This window comes from Chlamydotis macqueenii, chromosome 15 (assembly GCF_036417535.1).
Source record: "Chlamydotis macqueenii isolate bChlMac1 chromosome 15, bChlMac1.mat, whole genome shotgun sequence".
In the NCBI taxonomy this organism is placed as follows: domain Eukaryota; kingdom Metazoa; phylum Chordata; class Aves; order Otidiformes; family Otididae; genus Chlamydotis; species Chlamydotis macqueenii.
Genome location: NC_141570.1, coordinates 14,879,416 through 14,894,744, shown reverse-complemented (window position 1 = coordinate 14,894,744; position 15,329 = coordinate 14,879,416). Strand labels below are relative to the sequence as shown.

The window sequence follows — 15,329 nt, the reverse complement described above, 5'->3', positions numbered from 1 at the left end:
CATGATGTTCTAAATATAAACTTGAAAATTTCAAATACGGGAGAAAAGGACAGAAAAATAGGAAGAAGCTAAAAAAACCCAAAACAAACAACCAAAACCAAATCCCCAAAACACTGCTAGCTGTTATTTTCAGTGACAGAGATATTAGAGGAAAGAAGAAAAGCCTATTTATTTAAGCTTAGCATATTTATAATGATAAAACTTAATAGAAACTAGGTAACAAACAAGACTTTGCCTTGCAGCAACACACCTCTGATTAAATTCATGCTCGAGTTCCCTCCTAAAAGTGCAATGAGATCTTCATATTCTCAGAGCTCAACTTCTAAAGGTTAGGAAAAATTATCCTAACAGCATGAGCACTTATTGCTGTTTCTTAACCTCCTAGGAGTCTTTAAATCCCGCCCCCCCCCCCACCCCCCCAACATAATGATTTTGGTATCCCTCTCAGCATTACACAAAATAAGAAAAAAAAAAAAAACCAACAAAACAAAAAAAACACCCCACACTTATGTACATCTCTCACATAATATTTATAATAAAGCATTTTAATTAATGTGATATATTCCATAAATAATATTTTTAGTAAAGGTATCTGAAAATGCTTTGAAATACATTATCTTTTCCAAATTTAGTTGTTTAAGCTCTGCCATTACTGACACCTAGAAACAGCTCTGGTCCTGCAAGGCTAGTGATCTCAAGCCATCTACAAATGCTCAGTGTTTCTGCGCTCCCATGCTCTCCAGTCACTCCAGTCCACCACATTATCAAGATTTTCCAACCTGCAAGCCTCTGTTGCCCTGGAGCCCAGGTGGGTGGGCATACAGGCACTTTGTCCTCTTTGTCCAGCCTTAGCAGACAGTTGGAGGAAACATGACCTTGTAAATACAGCATTGGGTGATTCACGTTACGGGCAGGTGATATCACCCAAAATGTGACCGTTAAATAACAAAAAGTACCACACGATATCCCTAGGGAGAACTTGGCATATCTAAAATGGACCAAACCGACGGGTGGCATGGGGAACAAACCAAACCAACAGCGCGTGAAGCAGCACAGTGAAAGGGACTCGTACGGGTTTGCTGTATCCTACACATGGCGTAACGACACCAACAGCACAGCCAGGCACGGGCCCGCCCCCGCTCCTCCCCGCCATTAGGCGGATGAAGCAATAAATGCCACGTTTCACTGCGGTCCCTCTGGCTGATGACCTCCTGCTCACCTGTACCAGCGCGCTGTCATCCCGGCCTCCCACGCAGCGAAGGGCTGAACGCTGCTGAAACCCCATTAAGGTTTTGCACAGCAGAGCAGAGATCAGCCTTGCTGAAGCGGGTTCTGGCCATCTCAAACCTCCTGATGGCTCTGAGTGACTATGGCACGTCTCAGGACAGCCTGTAATATTTTATTAAGGTTGAAATATTACTGACAGTAGGTATAGGAATAGCAAACCCTAAACTTTAAGATCAACGCCATCACTGTCAGCTGGGGAAAAGGCAACTGATTTTAAAAGTACAGCAAGCTCCCAGCAAATTCTGGAAATTAAATATAGCCAGAAACATGCAAGGTGTGTACCAGTTTGCTGTGCTCCCATTAGGCCGCCCACCCTGCCCAAATATCATTTCTTCCGATGCGAATTGCTCTTTCCACCTCCTAACTTCGCATCGTGTCACATCGACATGAAGCAGCCGAGCAAATCACCACAGCTTCTTGTAATAAAACATCTTCTTCCAGCCTCTGCAGTTGTTTGTACCAAATATGACATTTGTCTTGCTGAAGGTCCTGCTTAACATACCCACAACACAAACACAACATTCCCAGACTTCCCTCCCCCAGAACTGCCCTGAATCATCCACATATCTGATCAGACTAACGAGGTGCTTTAGACTCTGGAAGTAAGCAGGCAACTTACTTTCCTGGAAGCAGCAGGTCCACACGGAGGAAGGGCAACTGTGGAAAAAAGCAGATGGTCAGAGCTGACAGTAAATGGCAACTTTGGTTGGATGCAAAGTGCACGTATGGGACCGCACTGTACCCCACTGTGGCAGAACATCAGTATTGCCAAGTGCCTTCAACTGTCGTTGCGGCACAAGAGGCTTTCAGACACCTGTAGGTCCAAAGTCTGTTTGGGATGTGACAGTCCTGCCCCTCTCGTTAGCTAACTGCCCGAATCCATGCTTTCCATGAGCTCAGCTGGGAGCAGCGTTCTGCACTGCCTTGGTACTAGAGGAGACACATCCCAAATTATTGCAGCTAGCAAGTTCTCCAAGCATCAGAGCTTCTCCTGGCCACTACTTCTTGAGAAGCGCGGGCTGATTTTCCTCAGAGACATGTCTAAATGCAAGGCTCAGGCAGTTTTTTCAACATAAGCTGGAGAACCATGCTGGCCAGCTAAGCGGCAGAGCAAACGCAGGCCACCCTGGGATTTAACTGTAACCCTGTTCTTCAACATCACTGCGAGCAGAGCGTCTAACGCACTGTCTCACCCTCACCCAGTTGTAGTTATCTCAGTACAATATTATGGTGTCCCAAAAGCAAGCATCATCACCATTGTACCACCAAAAGTATTCCTGTGGCATCCTCTCACCACACATCCCCAGGAGTACTGAGCTCTCTTAACTTCCTTGTGTAACTTCCAAGTGTTTTATAAGTGTTCACATTTATAAATCTTAGCAACCGTTCAGCTAAGATATCATTGTTTGTCGTTAACACATTCAATCTTGCATTGCCTACAGCAGCCTCCCTCCTTCTCTTACCTGAGGCCCGTCTGATGGGCTAAGTGGGATAACTTGTGGGTGGCATACTCCTGTTTTGCAGCAGCAAGGTTGGTGGTGATGCTAATTGTGCAACATTTTCTTCAACGATTTTCTTTCTTTAACTCTCCTCTTAATTGAGAATTCAGTATGATGTAAAATAATGAGCTCTCAGTCACATCTTCCCTCTGCCCATGCAGCTCCCTCCTCCACAGCAGAATAGGAGGCATAAAAGTAAAACACAGACCTTTCTGGAGCTTTCAAAGCACTTCCAGCAGCAGTTATCTCAGGAATTACAAAAAAAAACATCAGCACAAAAATTCCTAATGTAACCCCTGCTTCTCAGGTCTCCTGGGGATGGTGGCGCACATGATGTATACTCAAGTTTTCCAAGTGACAGTCAGCCTTGGGCCAGAGGACTGGCGACCGCATTCCTGGGACTACGGATGGTCCTTCTGGTAAGTGTCACCACCAGTTCCTATCTTCTCATTTTCGAGTTGTTCCATCAGGCTGTTGGGAGATTGTACATATCATCTCAAATTTCCAAATTCGGGTGAATTTGGAGCTGCCAGGATGCTGGGAGCAAAACACCACTTGTGGGATTGCTGGGGTGTAGGGGACAGTTCTCAGTGACCGCGCAGCAGCAGCTGTGCATATCAGCAGGTACACAGCTTTTGTAAATAAACAGCAGCCATAATTACCAACGCAGATTGAGCACCCTCATTAAACTTCAATTTAGGTACATAATTACCATGGCACTTCGGAGACTTTTAGCTTTTTTGTTTTTGTTTTTAATTAATGTCCCAGTTGAACCTTGCGAGCAACTTTTACCATAACTGCAGAGGAAGGCACAGTGCTCCCGGCAGCACGGTACTTCCCTGCGGATCATGGAAGAAGGCTTGGGAAGACAGACAAGCTATATTTTGGAGACTGATTTTCTTTTTTTCTTTTTTTTTTTTCACCTTTCCCATTTATCATCCAAAAATCACATAAAAGTAACTTAGCCAAGATATGTCAGCTGTGTTACACTGCTCGCAAGTTTATAAGCGGCTTAGCAAGAACAGGAGACTGCAGAATAGAAATACCTGCAAACAACATCCACATCCCTCTAGAGCCATCAGCCTCTTTGGATGGCTAGGGAAAACACTTTCTTTTTTTTCGTTTCTAAAGATAGTGCATTATTTTCATTCCATCTCAAAGCAGCCACAACAACCTTTGCTAACAGTGATAAATAAATACAAACACCTCTTCTGCACAGCACTGCAGGGAGGTATCAGTCTTTCCTTCTCCCATCACTACCCTGTCTTTCATGGGAGGAGCTATCAACATTTTAGTAACATCTCACAAAATATAAATTGAATTATATTTATAATGCAACTTATTTTGTGTTTCAATAATAAATATTTATTGCATATAATGAACTAATAACAAATCCATGTATTTAGAACATTGATTTAAATATTTATAACTATTCTATAATAATAATTGTCTTTTTATTGATATATTTAAATAATAACGTACATTTTTTTATTATTTTGTCCTCAGTAAGCTATTTTATAAGTTACTGCAATACTCAAAATTCAGAATGTTGTTAGATGTCTAGCACGATAAAGCACTCATTAGGTTATTCTCCTTCATCTTGTGCAAGACAAGAAACCCCGTGTCTCAGAAGGGGCGTCAGAGGCTCGCAGGTCCCAAGGGCCCTTTCCCCACGCTCCCAGGAGTCGTTCAGGCGCGCACCCCGCCCTGCCATGGCAGCTCACCGCGCTGTTTGCTGCCCTCACCACAGCTTGGTCCCAGGGCAGCACCCGCTGCCTGCAGCTCTCCGCAGCCAGCCAGCGCCAGGGCAGAGCGGGCTTTGGTTTAACGGCCAAGACCGACCCTGGGTTAAGCCTCGCTGTGGAGGATGCTGGGGATACCCGCAAGCAGGGAAACACATGGGAGCAGCCTCATCTCTTCCCACATTCCTGATGTAGGACCTCAGCTTCTCTCTGTACAGTAACTGCCGGTTCACTCTAGTTAAAGCTGAGCTCTGCTCAAGCTACGGCTGTCACAAAGCAGCTTCTCAGATTCGGTGCTCTCCTCGCTCCCCTAACACCTCCAGGACAACGTACTTGCCTGGGCAGGACACGGGGCAGGGTGCAAACACCAGCTCAGTCACAGCTCCCCTGCGACAGATGCAAACAGCAGCAGCATTTTCACAGCAGCCTGAGGAAGGCCGTGGGGTTCCTCGTGCCATGCCAGCGACTGGTAGCAGACCTGGCAAAAGAAGGTCTGAGAGTCAAATGCAGCAAAACCAAGGCTTCTTCCTTCCAGCCAACACCAAACTACCACCGCCGTGCAGCCTAGAGAGCTGCCACCTCCACTGGCATTGTCCGGACTTGAACACCTTCTTTACAAAGGGTTAAAAACAAATGCCCACCCAGCCTGGCGAAGTTTGGAAATGTCTTTCTGCTCCATCTGGGTTCAGCAGGAGCTTTAAATATCCCTGAACCCGTAGTGCAAACATCAGCATTATTTACAGCCCTCTGTAAAAAGTACCACGGCAGCATCCTACCAGACAACTCGTCAGAGCACAGAGAATTTAACACCACTGAGAAGTGGGGCCAGGGAACAGGCTCCCTGAGGAAGGGCTGCCTGAGATCTGCTCAGATGTCCTGGGGTTGAAAACGTACCGCTCGGTCTCTGTTACCTTGCCCCGTTCCTAAGCCATCGGCAAAGCCTGGAGGTTGGTCTGTGCTCTGACGTTGCAAGCCAGGAGTGGGGCAGGAGGTTCTCCAGGCAGGGGGTTTCAGCGGCTCTGAGAATCAGTGGATGTTCATGCTCGGCCCCTCTAGAAAGAAAACAAACACAAAACCCTGAGCTGTTTGAGCCACAGAGGAACTTGAGAGCACAGCCCTGAGCTCAGCTACCAGAGGCACTATAGGTACGGGCCCCACATCTGGGGCACAGCTGGCACAGAGGGGCATTGCTGTTAAAGACATCTTCTCCTAAGGTAGAACGTAACTCTTACAGGCAAGAGACCCACTCTTTACACTTAAAAATTAATAACATTTAACCAAAGTCCATAAAAACTAGAATATATCAATCATAACCGTCTCATTATGATGATTTACCAAATGCCAGACCTGAGGTCACAGTAAGAGTTTTCATTCTGTATTTCCTTCTCTGAGCCTTTCAGCATTTCTGAGTTCATGATTAGAAATAATCAGAAACTTTCCAGATAATTTTTTCTCCGTATGTCATTCCCCAGGCACCGTGAAGCACACAGTTTCAGTTGGCTTCTTCCCTGACATGGTTTAGGAGCCCAGCTGGAAACGTTTGGAGCTGTTGGAGCTTTTCCACACACTCCATGTAGGAGGACAACACCTGACAGGCTTCCCTGTGCCTGGACGCTCGCACATGGCATGAGGTTCCTTTCCCCTTCTCCACCCCGCCGTGGGAACCCTAAGGGAACTGCATCACCCCAGGGTTCACTGCACCTCCCTCCCACTTGCCTGCACCAGGCAAACGGGTTCAGCAATCGCTAGGAAAGGGCTGGCTCCGCACCCTCCGCTGCCGCGGGAGCCCCTGGAGCACTTGTTATGCACCGAGTTGTGAAACCACTGAAATGAGCCACTTCTGTTTACTTGAATATTTTTTTTCCAGATTTTTCAGCTCATGAATATGTGTTCTTTTTCAAGTTGTACCTAATTTGAAATGAGAAACTGCTTCCTTGTCTGCAGATCCTTTGTAGAAGGGGAAGACAGCTCCTGCTGAGGGCTCTGCTGATAATGTGTATTTATAAGATAACACTACGGTGGCTGTATTCTTTCTGTTCTGCATAATTTCTATAAATGTTCAATTTGGTTGTAGAAAAGGTGAAACCAAGGCACAGGTAAAGTGTGGAGCTGACAGATTATTAAGTTAATCCAAGTTATCTGGAAGCCACTCTGAACTATATGTAGCTGGAGCAGACGGGCTGAATGTGAAGTCAAGGGAGCCTGACCACAGAGAAGCTCTGCAGACAAAGGGAGGAAGTCAGTGCCTTTTCTGTAGCCCCATTTCATGCTCAAAAAGCATCTAAACTCCTCGGGGCCGCAAGTTCCCCCCAGCCACATCTGAACTTGAGATCAGAGAGGCAAAGGCTGGAGGAGAGATGTGCAGGGAGGGCAGAAGGCACTCAGGGGAAAACCCAGTCCACGAGCGGGGAGCGGAGCAGATCCCAGCTAGACTCTCCTTGCCAGTAGACCTGGGACACCACTTGCTGCTGTTCCAGCCTGGCACTGGGGCCAGTGGAATTTTTAAATTCCACTTTTCTTTGCCCTCTGTCTCCCCGTGCTCCTGGGTGGTACTTGCAGGTCCTGCCACTGGCTGACCAAGGTTGACTAGCACTGCCTGCACACTGGGGACACTGCCCTCAGACTGGATCTCTCCACAAAATGGAAGTGCTGTCTCCTATTCTAGTCGGGCTTTCAGAGACCAGATATAAGCCAGGAATGCTAGAAAGGTCCAGGAAGCAGGAAAGAAGGAAACACAGTAGTCTGACGAAGGCATTAAAAACAGAATAGAAACCATCTCTGCAATAGCATTGTGCAGAGTCAGTCTCCTGTGGATGCTGAAGAGCTTGCACTGGTCCAGAAGACGTGCTCTCTGGGGCATTACTGGAGTTCATTTCTGTTCTATAAATTATAGCACTTGCCTGCAAGGCTCTGAAACGTTTCAAAGGGAAATCAAGAGGCATTCAACTCTTCCATCAGAGTATAGCGAGTTTTCACGTTACCACTCTGCCACACGGTTCTCTGCGGGATGCAAGCCGTGCCCAGCCCCTGCCCAGCCCAGTACTGTGCAGGCAGCCTGCACGCCCCAGCAAGCGCCGCAGGTCATCGGAGGTAAGATGAGGAGAACGGGTTTGTCACCGCCGACTTACCTGCCTAGTTGCATCCTGTGTGTGTGTGTGTCTCTTGGCGTCAGAAATATAACACGAGCTGCTGTCTTAACCCAGCTCTGTCTGCTCGTTTCTCTCTCCACAGTCTGGCATGGGGCTCTTTCACCTGCTGCATGGCGGCCTCCGTTACTACCTTGAACTCTTACACTAAGACTGTCATTGAGTTCAGACACAAGCGCAAAATCTTTGAGCAGGGCTTTCGAGAAGAGCAGAACTTCCTAGACCAGGAAGCCATCAAGTACTTCCGAGAAAGGTCAGTGCAGTCAGTCGCTCGATCAGTGGAGGTTTTCATGGACTCTGCTAGTCTCAGAAAATCCAGGCTCTCACCCATTTTGGCACATGCAGGTGAAGTCTCCGAAATACTTGGAGAAGACGTGTGTTAGAGACAAACACAAAAGATCCTCCTTGATTTGTTTTTTCTTAAATATTGTGATGTCCCAGTGCCTGCCTTCTCTTACATACTCATTAAAACACAAGACTGACATGTCCTTACAGTATCCATCTGATTTATAGGAATTCCCAAGAAGCTATGCTACCAATGCAGGCCAATTTTCCCTCTCTGGAAAGGTAAAACTGTGGGGATATAACAGATGTTACAGCCATCCTTTACCAGCACGTGTAATAGGCACCTCCCAATAACCCTAATGGCTGCTGAGACATTTTCCAGCCACCACTACACCAGTTTGGAGGTGCCATCTTCCATAGCTACACGCCTACAACCATCCTGGGCTCCTCCGCACAACCCATCCTCCTGAGGGCCTCCACACACCTATAGCACACACGTCATATAGCGCTGCAGAAACATCCACACAGCGCCACCCACGCTGCTACCAGGGTCTTTGATGGACTCTGAGTCCCGTCTGAGCCCCGAAGGCCCAGAGACACTCCTTCACTCTGCCTGTCACCCGTCACCGCGCTCTGCCCACCCGCCACACTGCTAACCCACTGCACTCTTAGCTGGCCCACGTGGCTGCACCAGGGTACTTGCTGCCCTCATTCCTCTGGGAGGAGGTTAAGGCTTTGCTTAGAATTGCAGAATGTGAAGAACACACAAATATTGACCTCACACAGCAGGGAAGGTGTGATGAACTCCACAGGGATACCTTCACAGAATGAGGAGCTGATAAGTACAGAGAATCCTCACTGAAAGTCTGTTGTTGGAAGTAATGTAAAGGTATTTTGGGGACAGAAAACATAAGGAGGATTAATTCCTGTTCTTCTGACCAATGAGGCAGTTTCTCAGTGGTGGAAGAGAGTGGTTGGGAAGCTCGGAGGAGACAGAACATTTGAAATGATCAGACATTGCAGTAGCAAAGTGAGGAGCTCTCCCAAGCAGGAAGAACTAGAGAACTTCCACACTTAGCACTTTGCTGCGGTTGCCCAACCTTAACTAATAGTCTCTGTTGTTCCAGTTATTCCTCTGCCACTTCCACGTTTTCACTCTATCTTTCAGACTGTCTGGAAGGATGAGAGAATTATTCAAACAACCAAGATTTTCCTAATTTTGCATTTAGAGATGACAGTGATTTTTAAAAAATTCAGTGTGTGAGAAAAACCCCCCAAAGACAGTGAGGAGGAAGTGGTCAGCGGGTGTCTCAGGAGACATCAACAGTCAGTGAGAGAGAACAGTCAGGCGAGTTACTGAGGCGAGACCTGCAGATGAGACAGCCACAGAACTGTAAGCAACAGAATACGCCGAGTTCCCCTGGGAAACGCTAATGAAACTCGGCAAAGTACCGCTGCTGCCCTTTCCGGAACAGTAAACAGCAGAAAACATCTATGGCATAGAGGAGAATAACACTCTTTATCTCACACAGGTGTTGTGTGGTTGGATTTTGATTCCTCTGGCACTCGCCCTATCACACAGCACCCCCGCTGCGTGTAAATCAATACCGCCTAACACCTGACAATCAAATCCATGTTGGAGCGGTTGTAATCTGAGAGACCTTCACCCAACACACCAGACGAACAGGTGCTCTGTACACTGGCCACAGCCACTCTGACCAGCATGCAGAGACAATGCTTTGTCTCTACCACTTGCTTTATGACCAGACTGTCTATTCTGTTCTGTCTTTCCAGCTTCCTTTTGCTCATTTGGAATTTGTGTGAACAATTCCCTTCTCAGTCACATCCTCCAAATTCCTTCACAAACACTTGGCAAACACAGCCTGAGCACATGGTGCTCTGTCCTGGTTCAGCCCTGCTCAGCAGCTAAAACACCACACAGTTGCTCGCTCACTCCCCCCTCACCACTCCCCACAGCAGGACAGTGAGGAGAATTGGGAAAGAAAAGAAGGCAAAACTCCTGGGTTGAAATTAAAAAAAAAAGCTTAAGAGAACAACAGAAGAAAACAAAACAGAGATGGAAAACAAACAAAGAAACCCAACAACAGCAAATACTGAAGCAGGTCACTCACAGCACACCAGCTCACCATGGATCCTGATGCCCAGCTCCCTCCCCAGCAGCAAAAGCTGCCCCCCAGCCCCATCCCCACTTTATACCCTGAGCAGGGGGTCACAGGGTGTGGAGCAGCCCTGGGGCCAGTTTGGGTAACCTGTCCCAGCTGGGGGCTAATTGGTAACTGTCCCAGCTATGTCCCCAGCCACAGGGGCCACCAGCTCCAGCTCCTCTCCCAGCTCAGGTGAAAATTAACTCTGTCCCAGCCAGAACCAGGACACATTCCCAAACTCCATGATTATGACTTTCTTTTTTTATATCACATTATTTTAACTGTTGTATCTGAATACATAATAAGAAACCCAGAGACAGTGTTACCATGGGATCATTCCAGAGATTTAAAGCTATGCAGCATTACATCCTTTTTTTTTTTTTTTTAAAGTTGGCATATTCATGGTCAGCCTCACTGCTGTGACCTGGGAATACTCGGAGGCTGCAGGGGGGCAGGGATCACCAACTACCATCACAGTGCTGCTAGATGCTGTGGGTGCCAGCAGTCCCAGCAAGCACACAGCTTCCCCCAGCTGCTGTCTTCCTTTGCACAAATAGAAAACAACTTAAATTCTCTGTCCTTCCTGTGCATATACCCAAGGATACTTTACATTCCCTCCTACTCCACCACCTCCATGTTCCTTTCCATATCTCATAAATAAAACCCTCCAGCCTTTCTCCCTTCCAGTTATTTCGTACACATCACTCCGCTCTTTGCATCTTCCTTTCCCTCCGCACCCATCCAGCACCCCCTGTACCCATGCATCGAGCCTCTGTGTTGAACAGACTTTGTGCAAAAGGCAGTTCTCTAAGAGCTATCTATTTGCAGGGAAAGTTAAAGCTTTATCATTATTCCCAGCAGCTGCGCTTTATCTTCGGGGAGGCAGGGAAGAAAAGCCTTAGCCCCATTTAGCCTGATGAAAGTTTTTTGTTGGAATACTCTTCTACAGGCCGCTGCTCCCAGAGAAGAAATTTGCTTTATGAAAACTACCAAGAGTAAAATACTGATTATCTTGCAAGTACTTTGTCAAACGTAATGTCATTGTACTTCACTTAATTTTAATGGCATGTAACTGCATATAACAGATTTACTAGCGACATATTAGGTGAAAGAGCTCAAATGCTCCCTTGAGAGCTCCCAGTTCAAAAAGCATGACCCACGTTCAGCGCCCAGTGCAGGAGATGCAGAAGACGATGCACAGCTTGCTGTCCTGACTCCTTCCTCCACCAGCTCACCCCATCCCCTCCCCTGGCATATCCGCCTCGCACAGCCTGCATCTCTGCTGCTTGTTAACGTCAGGCTCCACATCCAAGAACCGCCTCAGCTGTGACGAGCTTAGGGCAGACCTTTAAAATCACTTTGATGTATGTGTACAGCCCAAACGCTGCTCCACAGCCGGGCTGGACTCCACCTGAAACAGCCCTAAGCCCACACACAAGCACAACCACATTGCAGGACAGCTTACACAGAGTCAGCCAAATTCGGACTACCTGCAACCGCAAAGGCACAGACTTTGTCTCTCAACAGCCGAGCACCTTACTGTTTCCATCACTGGGAAAACATTTAAGCAGCTGCTGAAAAATCAAATATTCCTGGTGTCATATTCAACAGTTATTTCCTTCCCAGGCCTGGGATACTGTGAAAAGTTCAGACAAGATAGACGCTGTGGTTCACACATAAAACCAAGAGATATTCTAGCTCTTCAGATATAAAAGATATTACAGCCCTCAGAGTAACTCTAAGCAGAAGTAAATTATACAGGCTCAGAGGTATTATTCATGTATTAAGTGTTCTATAAAATTATCAGTAGCATTATGTGCTACATGTCAGCTTTCAGTCTTTGTCTGTTACTGGTTGTCCTCCCTTTTTCTCTGGTTTTCCTTCTAACTGCATATTTCTCTATAACTTTTGCTCATATTTTTCAATTTTTTCATTTATTAGGTGTCAGTTCATAATAGGTATCTCCCTTCCTTCCCTCTCAGTTTCTCTTTCTGCTCTGTTTCATACAAACATTCTTGGCCCGTACGATCTCAGGCATGGCCCATTGTCTACAGCCCAGCTAGCAGAGGAGGAACCCTCCACACCACACACCTTTCTGCTTCCTTTGCTCTGAGGATCCTTCCAGTTAAGCCAAAGGGACAGGGATCCTTCGTTCTGCCCTATATAGTCTGATAGGCTACACATGACAATCAGCTGAAGAAAGGTCAACATGCCGGGACCTTCTCCTCTTCCACCACTCAGCTGTTTGGCTTCTGCAATGCCCTGCAGCACACAGACAGCTGGCCATTTGCCCCAGAGATGTAGCTGCTCCAGCGTGGGGTCATGCCATGACATCCCACACCTTCCTCCCTGCCCTGCACCAGTGTACCTGTAAGGCCAGGAGAACACAAGGCCCACAAGCAGGGGCCTGGGTTAACCCTTCCAGAGCAGCAGTAGCTTCAGTGCACCCAGACTGCCGGATCTTCAGCTTTCTTAGTGTAACATCTAATAAATGTGCAGCCATCTAGTTTGGGGGTTCTAAAAAGGCTGTGAGAGGAAAGAAGATGGAAACCAGTAGCGGGTGTAGCAGTTTAGCAGCTTGGTCCATATGGCTGTGCAATAACCAGGACACCTTCACAAGAACTGTGCTCATTTAGACCAGCTGGCTACACCGACACCATTGTCGCCTCCATTTGGGGAGGGGACAGTGCAGCTAGGTTGTTCACATGGAGTGTCTTTCCCAAGTTTGTCCCCAGTTTCTTGCCTTCCTTTTTCTATATATTTAAAAAATCCCCTTCTAGGCACTCCCCACCACCTTTCCTTGCTCCCAAAACTCTGGTGGACTTTGCCTTCAGGTAAAGAATGAAAACTCTCCTCTCTGCTTCTCTGGAATGCTGGGGGGAAAGGCAGAAAGTGTTCGTGAGGCAGATGGAGACCCTGAGGCAACAGCCACAGCACCTGGAACAAGGACGCTTGTAGCTACGATGAGAAAGATCTGGAGGCAACGGAAGGCAGAGGCTTGGCGTAAGAGTATGTGAGGACTGAAGCCTAGGGTCAGGGATAGGGGGGTCTGAAAGGGTGGAAATCAAACCCAGGTGAGCTCCTCGTGGAGAGCTGGGCACCACCTTCAACAAGGAATAAAAAGTTAGAGAAGTGAGGCCGGGGAGAAAGGGGGCCCTAGAAATCAGCACAGCCCTGTCTCCAGTTTGACATCCAGCCTTTTGCTCCCGGTGCAGCAAATCTCACTGATAAGGTGCTGTTAAACCAAGATACAAATTTAGCAAGTGAATCTGGAAGACTCAGCCTTCCACAGTTCACTCATCCATAGCATTTGCCAACTCGCAGCTGTCCATCAACACCCATTGTGGCATTGCAGCTGAGTTCACAACATTTTTCTTGCTGACTGAGCCCTTACTCTAATCTGCAAAACCAACCCAACATCAGGCAGACGCTACTGCTGAAATTCTGGAGTGAACCGAGTTCAAACTGCCATTGACACCCAGTGCAGACAGAGTGTCTCTGCACAGATAGAAAGGGTAGCTTTGAAGCGTTAGGAGCAGTCTGAAACAGATGGCAGGACCAAGGCTATTGCAGAGATTCAGAACTTTTCAAACAATCATCCACGTACACTGTTTTTTCCTTTTTTTTCATACTTTTCTCTGATGTATCTTACTCACAGCTTTCTTTCTCTAACTCCACTATACTCATGTAAGACGTTGTGCAGATCATACCAATGCTTTCCAAAGGCATGCCAACCTTTTGCTCTGATTTCCTCCTCGGTCACCCACACACCTGAGCAGGTTTTACGTTACTGACCTGCTGTATCTCCCATTTACAGAGTCAGTATCTTTCCATATGGACATCAATGAGAATTTCCAGTCTGACTGTTCACCTTTCGTTAGCACGCAGGGATGAGTGTAACGTTCTGCCTTGGATTTACTCTGTACTTTATTCTGCAACGCAGGAAAGTTTATCCGCAGAGCTGTTCCTTCTGGAAAATTACACGGACTGGCACTTAAATGGTGTAGCACTAGCAACACACCCACTTCCAACACACACGTACTCTACAATGCTGTTAGTCCCCGACGCTTAGACCCATCCTGAAGAGTGAAAGAGCGGGAGAGACGCAGCCCTGAGCCCCTCATTTCTATTCCCCATGGCCTCTTTACATGAGCTTTTCCCCGAGAGGGGCAAAGCCAATGGATCCGAGTCCTTCCCGAGACCATTACGATCTCCATAGTGGGCCTGGCTGGCTATAGATGGAGGAGCCCAGGTATGTTGTACTCGTATCGATTTTGACCCTTCCATTTCTGCACGTTTGGGAGCAGCCTTTGTTTCTGTTAAAGGTGCTACTTCTATATTCTCTTTTCCAGGACTGAGGAGGAGAGGGCTGAGGCTGGGGACCTGAGGTTACAGTGCCTCCATAGCTGCTCCCCAAATAGTAAGTGACCATGGCTCGAGTATGTCCAGTACGCAATGGCTTGTACCACCCCCACGCTGGCTCCTTGGCGTGAAGAATAAGGTTTGGAGTAGGAAGCTATGGAAATAGAGGTTTGTAACTTTCCCAGACAGTGTTGCCCAAATGATAATCAACTAGCATACGACCAGTAAAAAATTCCCCAGGATTCAATTTAGGATGTGCACATATCCTATAATTTTATGTTATCTCAAGAAGCTGTGACTTCACAGTAGTTTAAAAATATGCTCTAATTTACACCTGTATAACTTTCATTATCGCTACCTTTTTTCATCTATATTTATCACAAATTCATGATGATGCATGCTACTGAATATAAAAATGATTGAAAGCAGCTCTGGTAGATAATAACACCAGTATAATTAACGCCATTTCTTGCACTTACTCAGAAAACTGCTATGCTTTTATTCAGCGTTTGCAAAAACTCTTACTTTAAGCTATGGGAATCAGTGGTTCAATGTATGGAGCAATAGTGGAGCATGGCTCCTGCCCTGCTCTGATTACTGTACTTTTGATTACTCACCAGGAAAGATGTGGGCAGTTCCTTGCATGTATTTCCTCGCAAATTAGGCCAGGGATTCTTCATTCAGCAGGAGGGAATCTTGGGAAAGTGGCTTGTTGATTCTGTGCTACTAAAATTTGGAAACCTCATAGCATTTTGCTGCCTCTGCCTTGCTGAGGTGCACATCTCAGCCACATACTCATGGAAGCTTGGTGTCCATAACGATAATCGAGGGTCCCGATGTATC

The 15,329-nt window shown here is 46.9% G+C and overlaps 1 protein-coding gene across 1 annotated transcript in view; it reads left to right on the top strand.

Moving 5' to 3' along the window:
* GSG1L (GSG1 like) overlaps positions 1-15,329 on the top strand; it is an 80,196-nt gene that overhangs the window by 56,210 nt on the left and 8,657 nt on the right. Inside the window, exons 8-9 of the mRNA XM_086759730.1 lie at positions 3,094-3,205; positions 7,760-7,927. Of these exons, the coding sequence (XP_086615856.1) occupies positions 3,094-3,205; positions 7,760-7,927 (280 nt within the window). The remainder of the gene's footprint in view (positions 1-3,093; positions 3,206-7,759; positions 7,928-15,329) is intronic.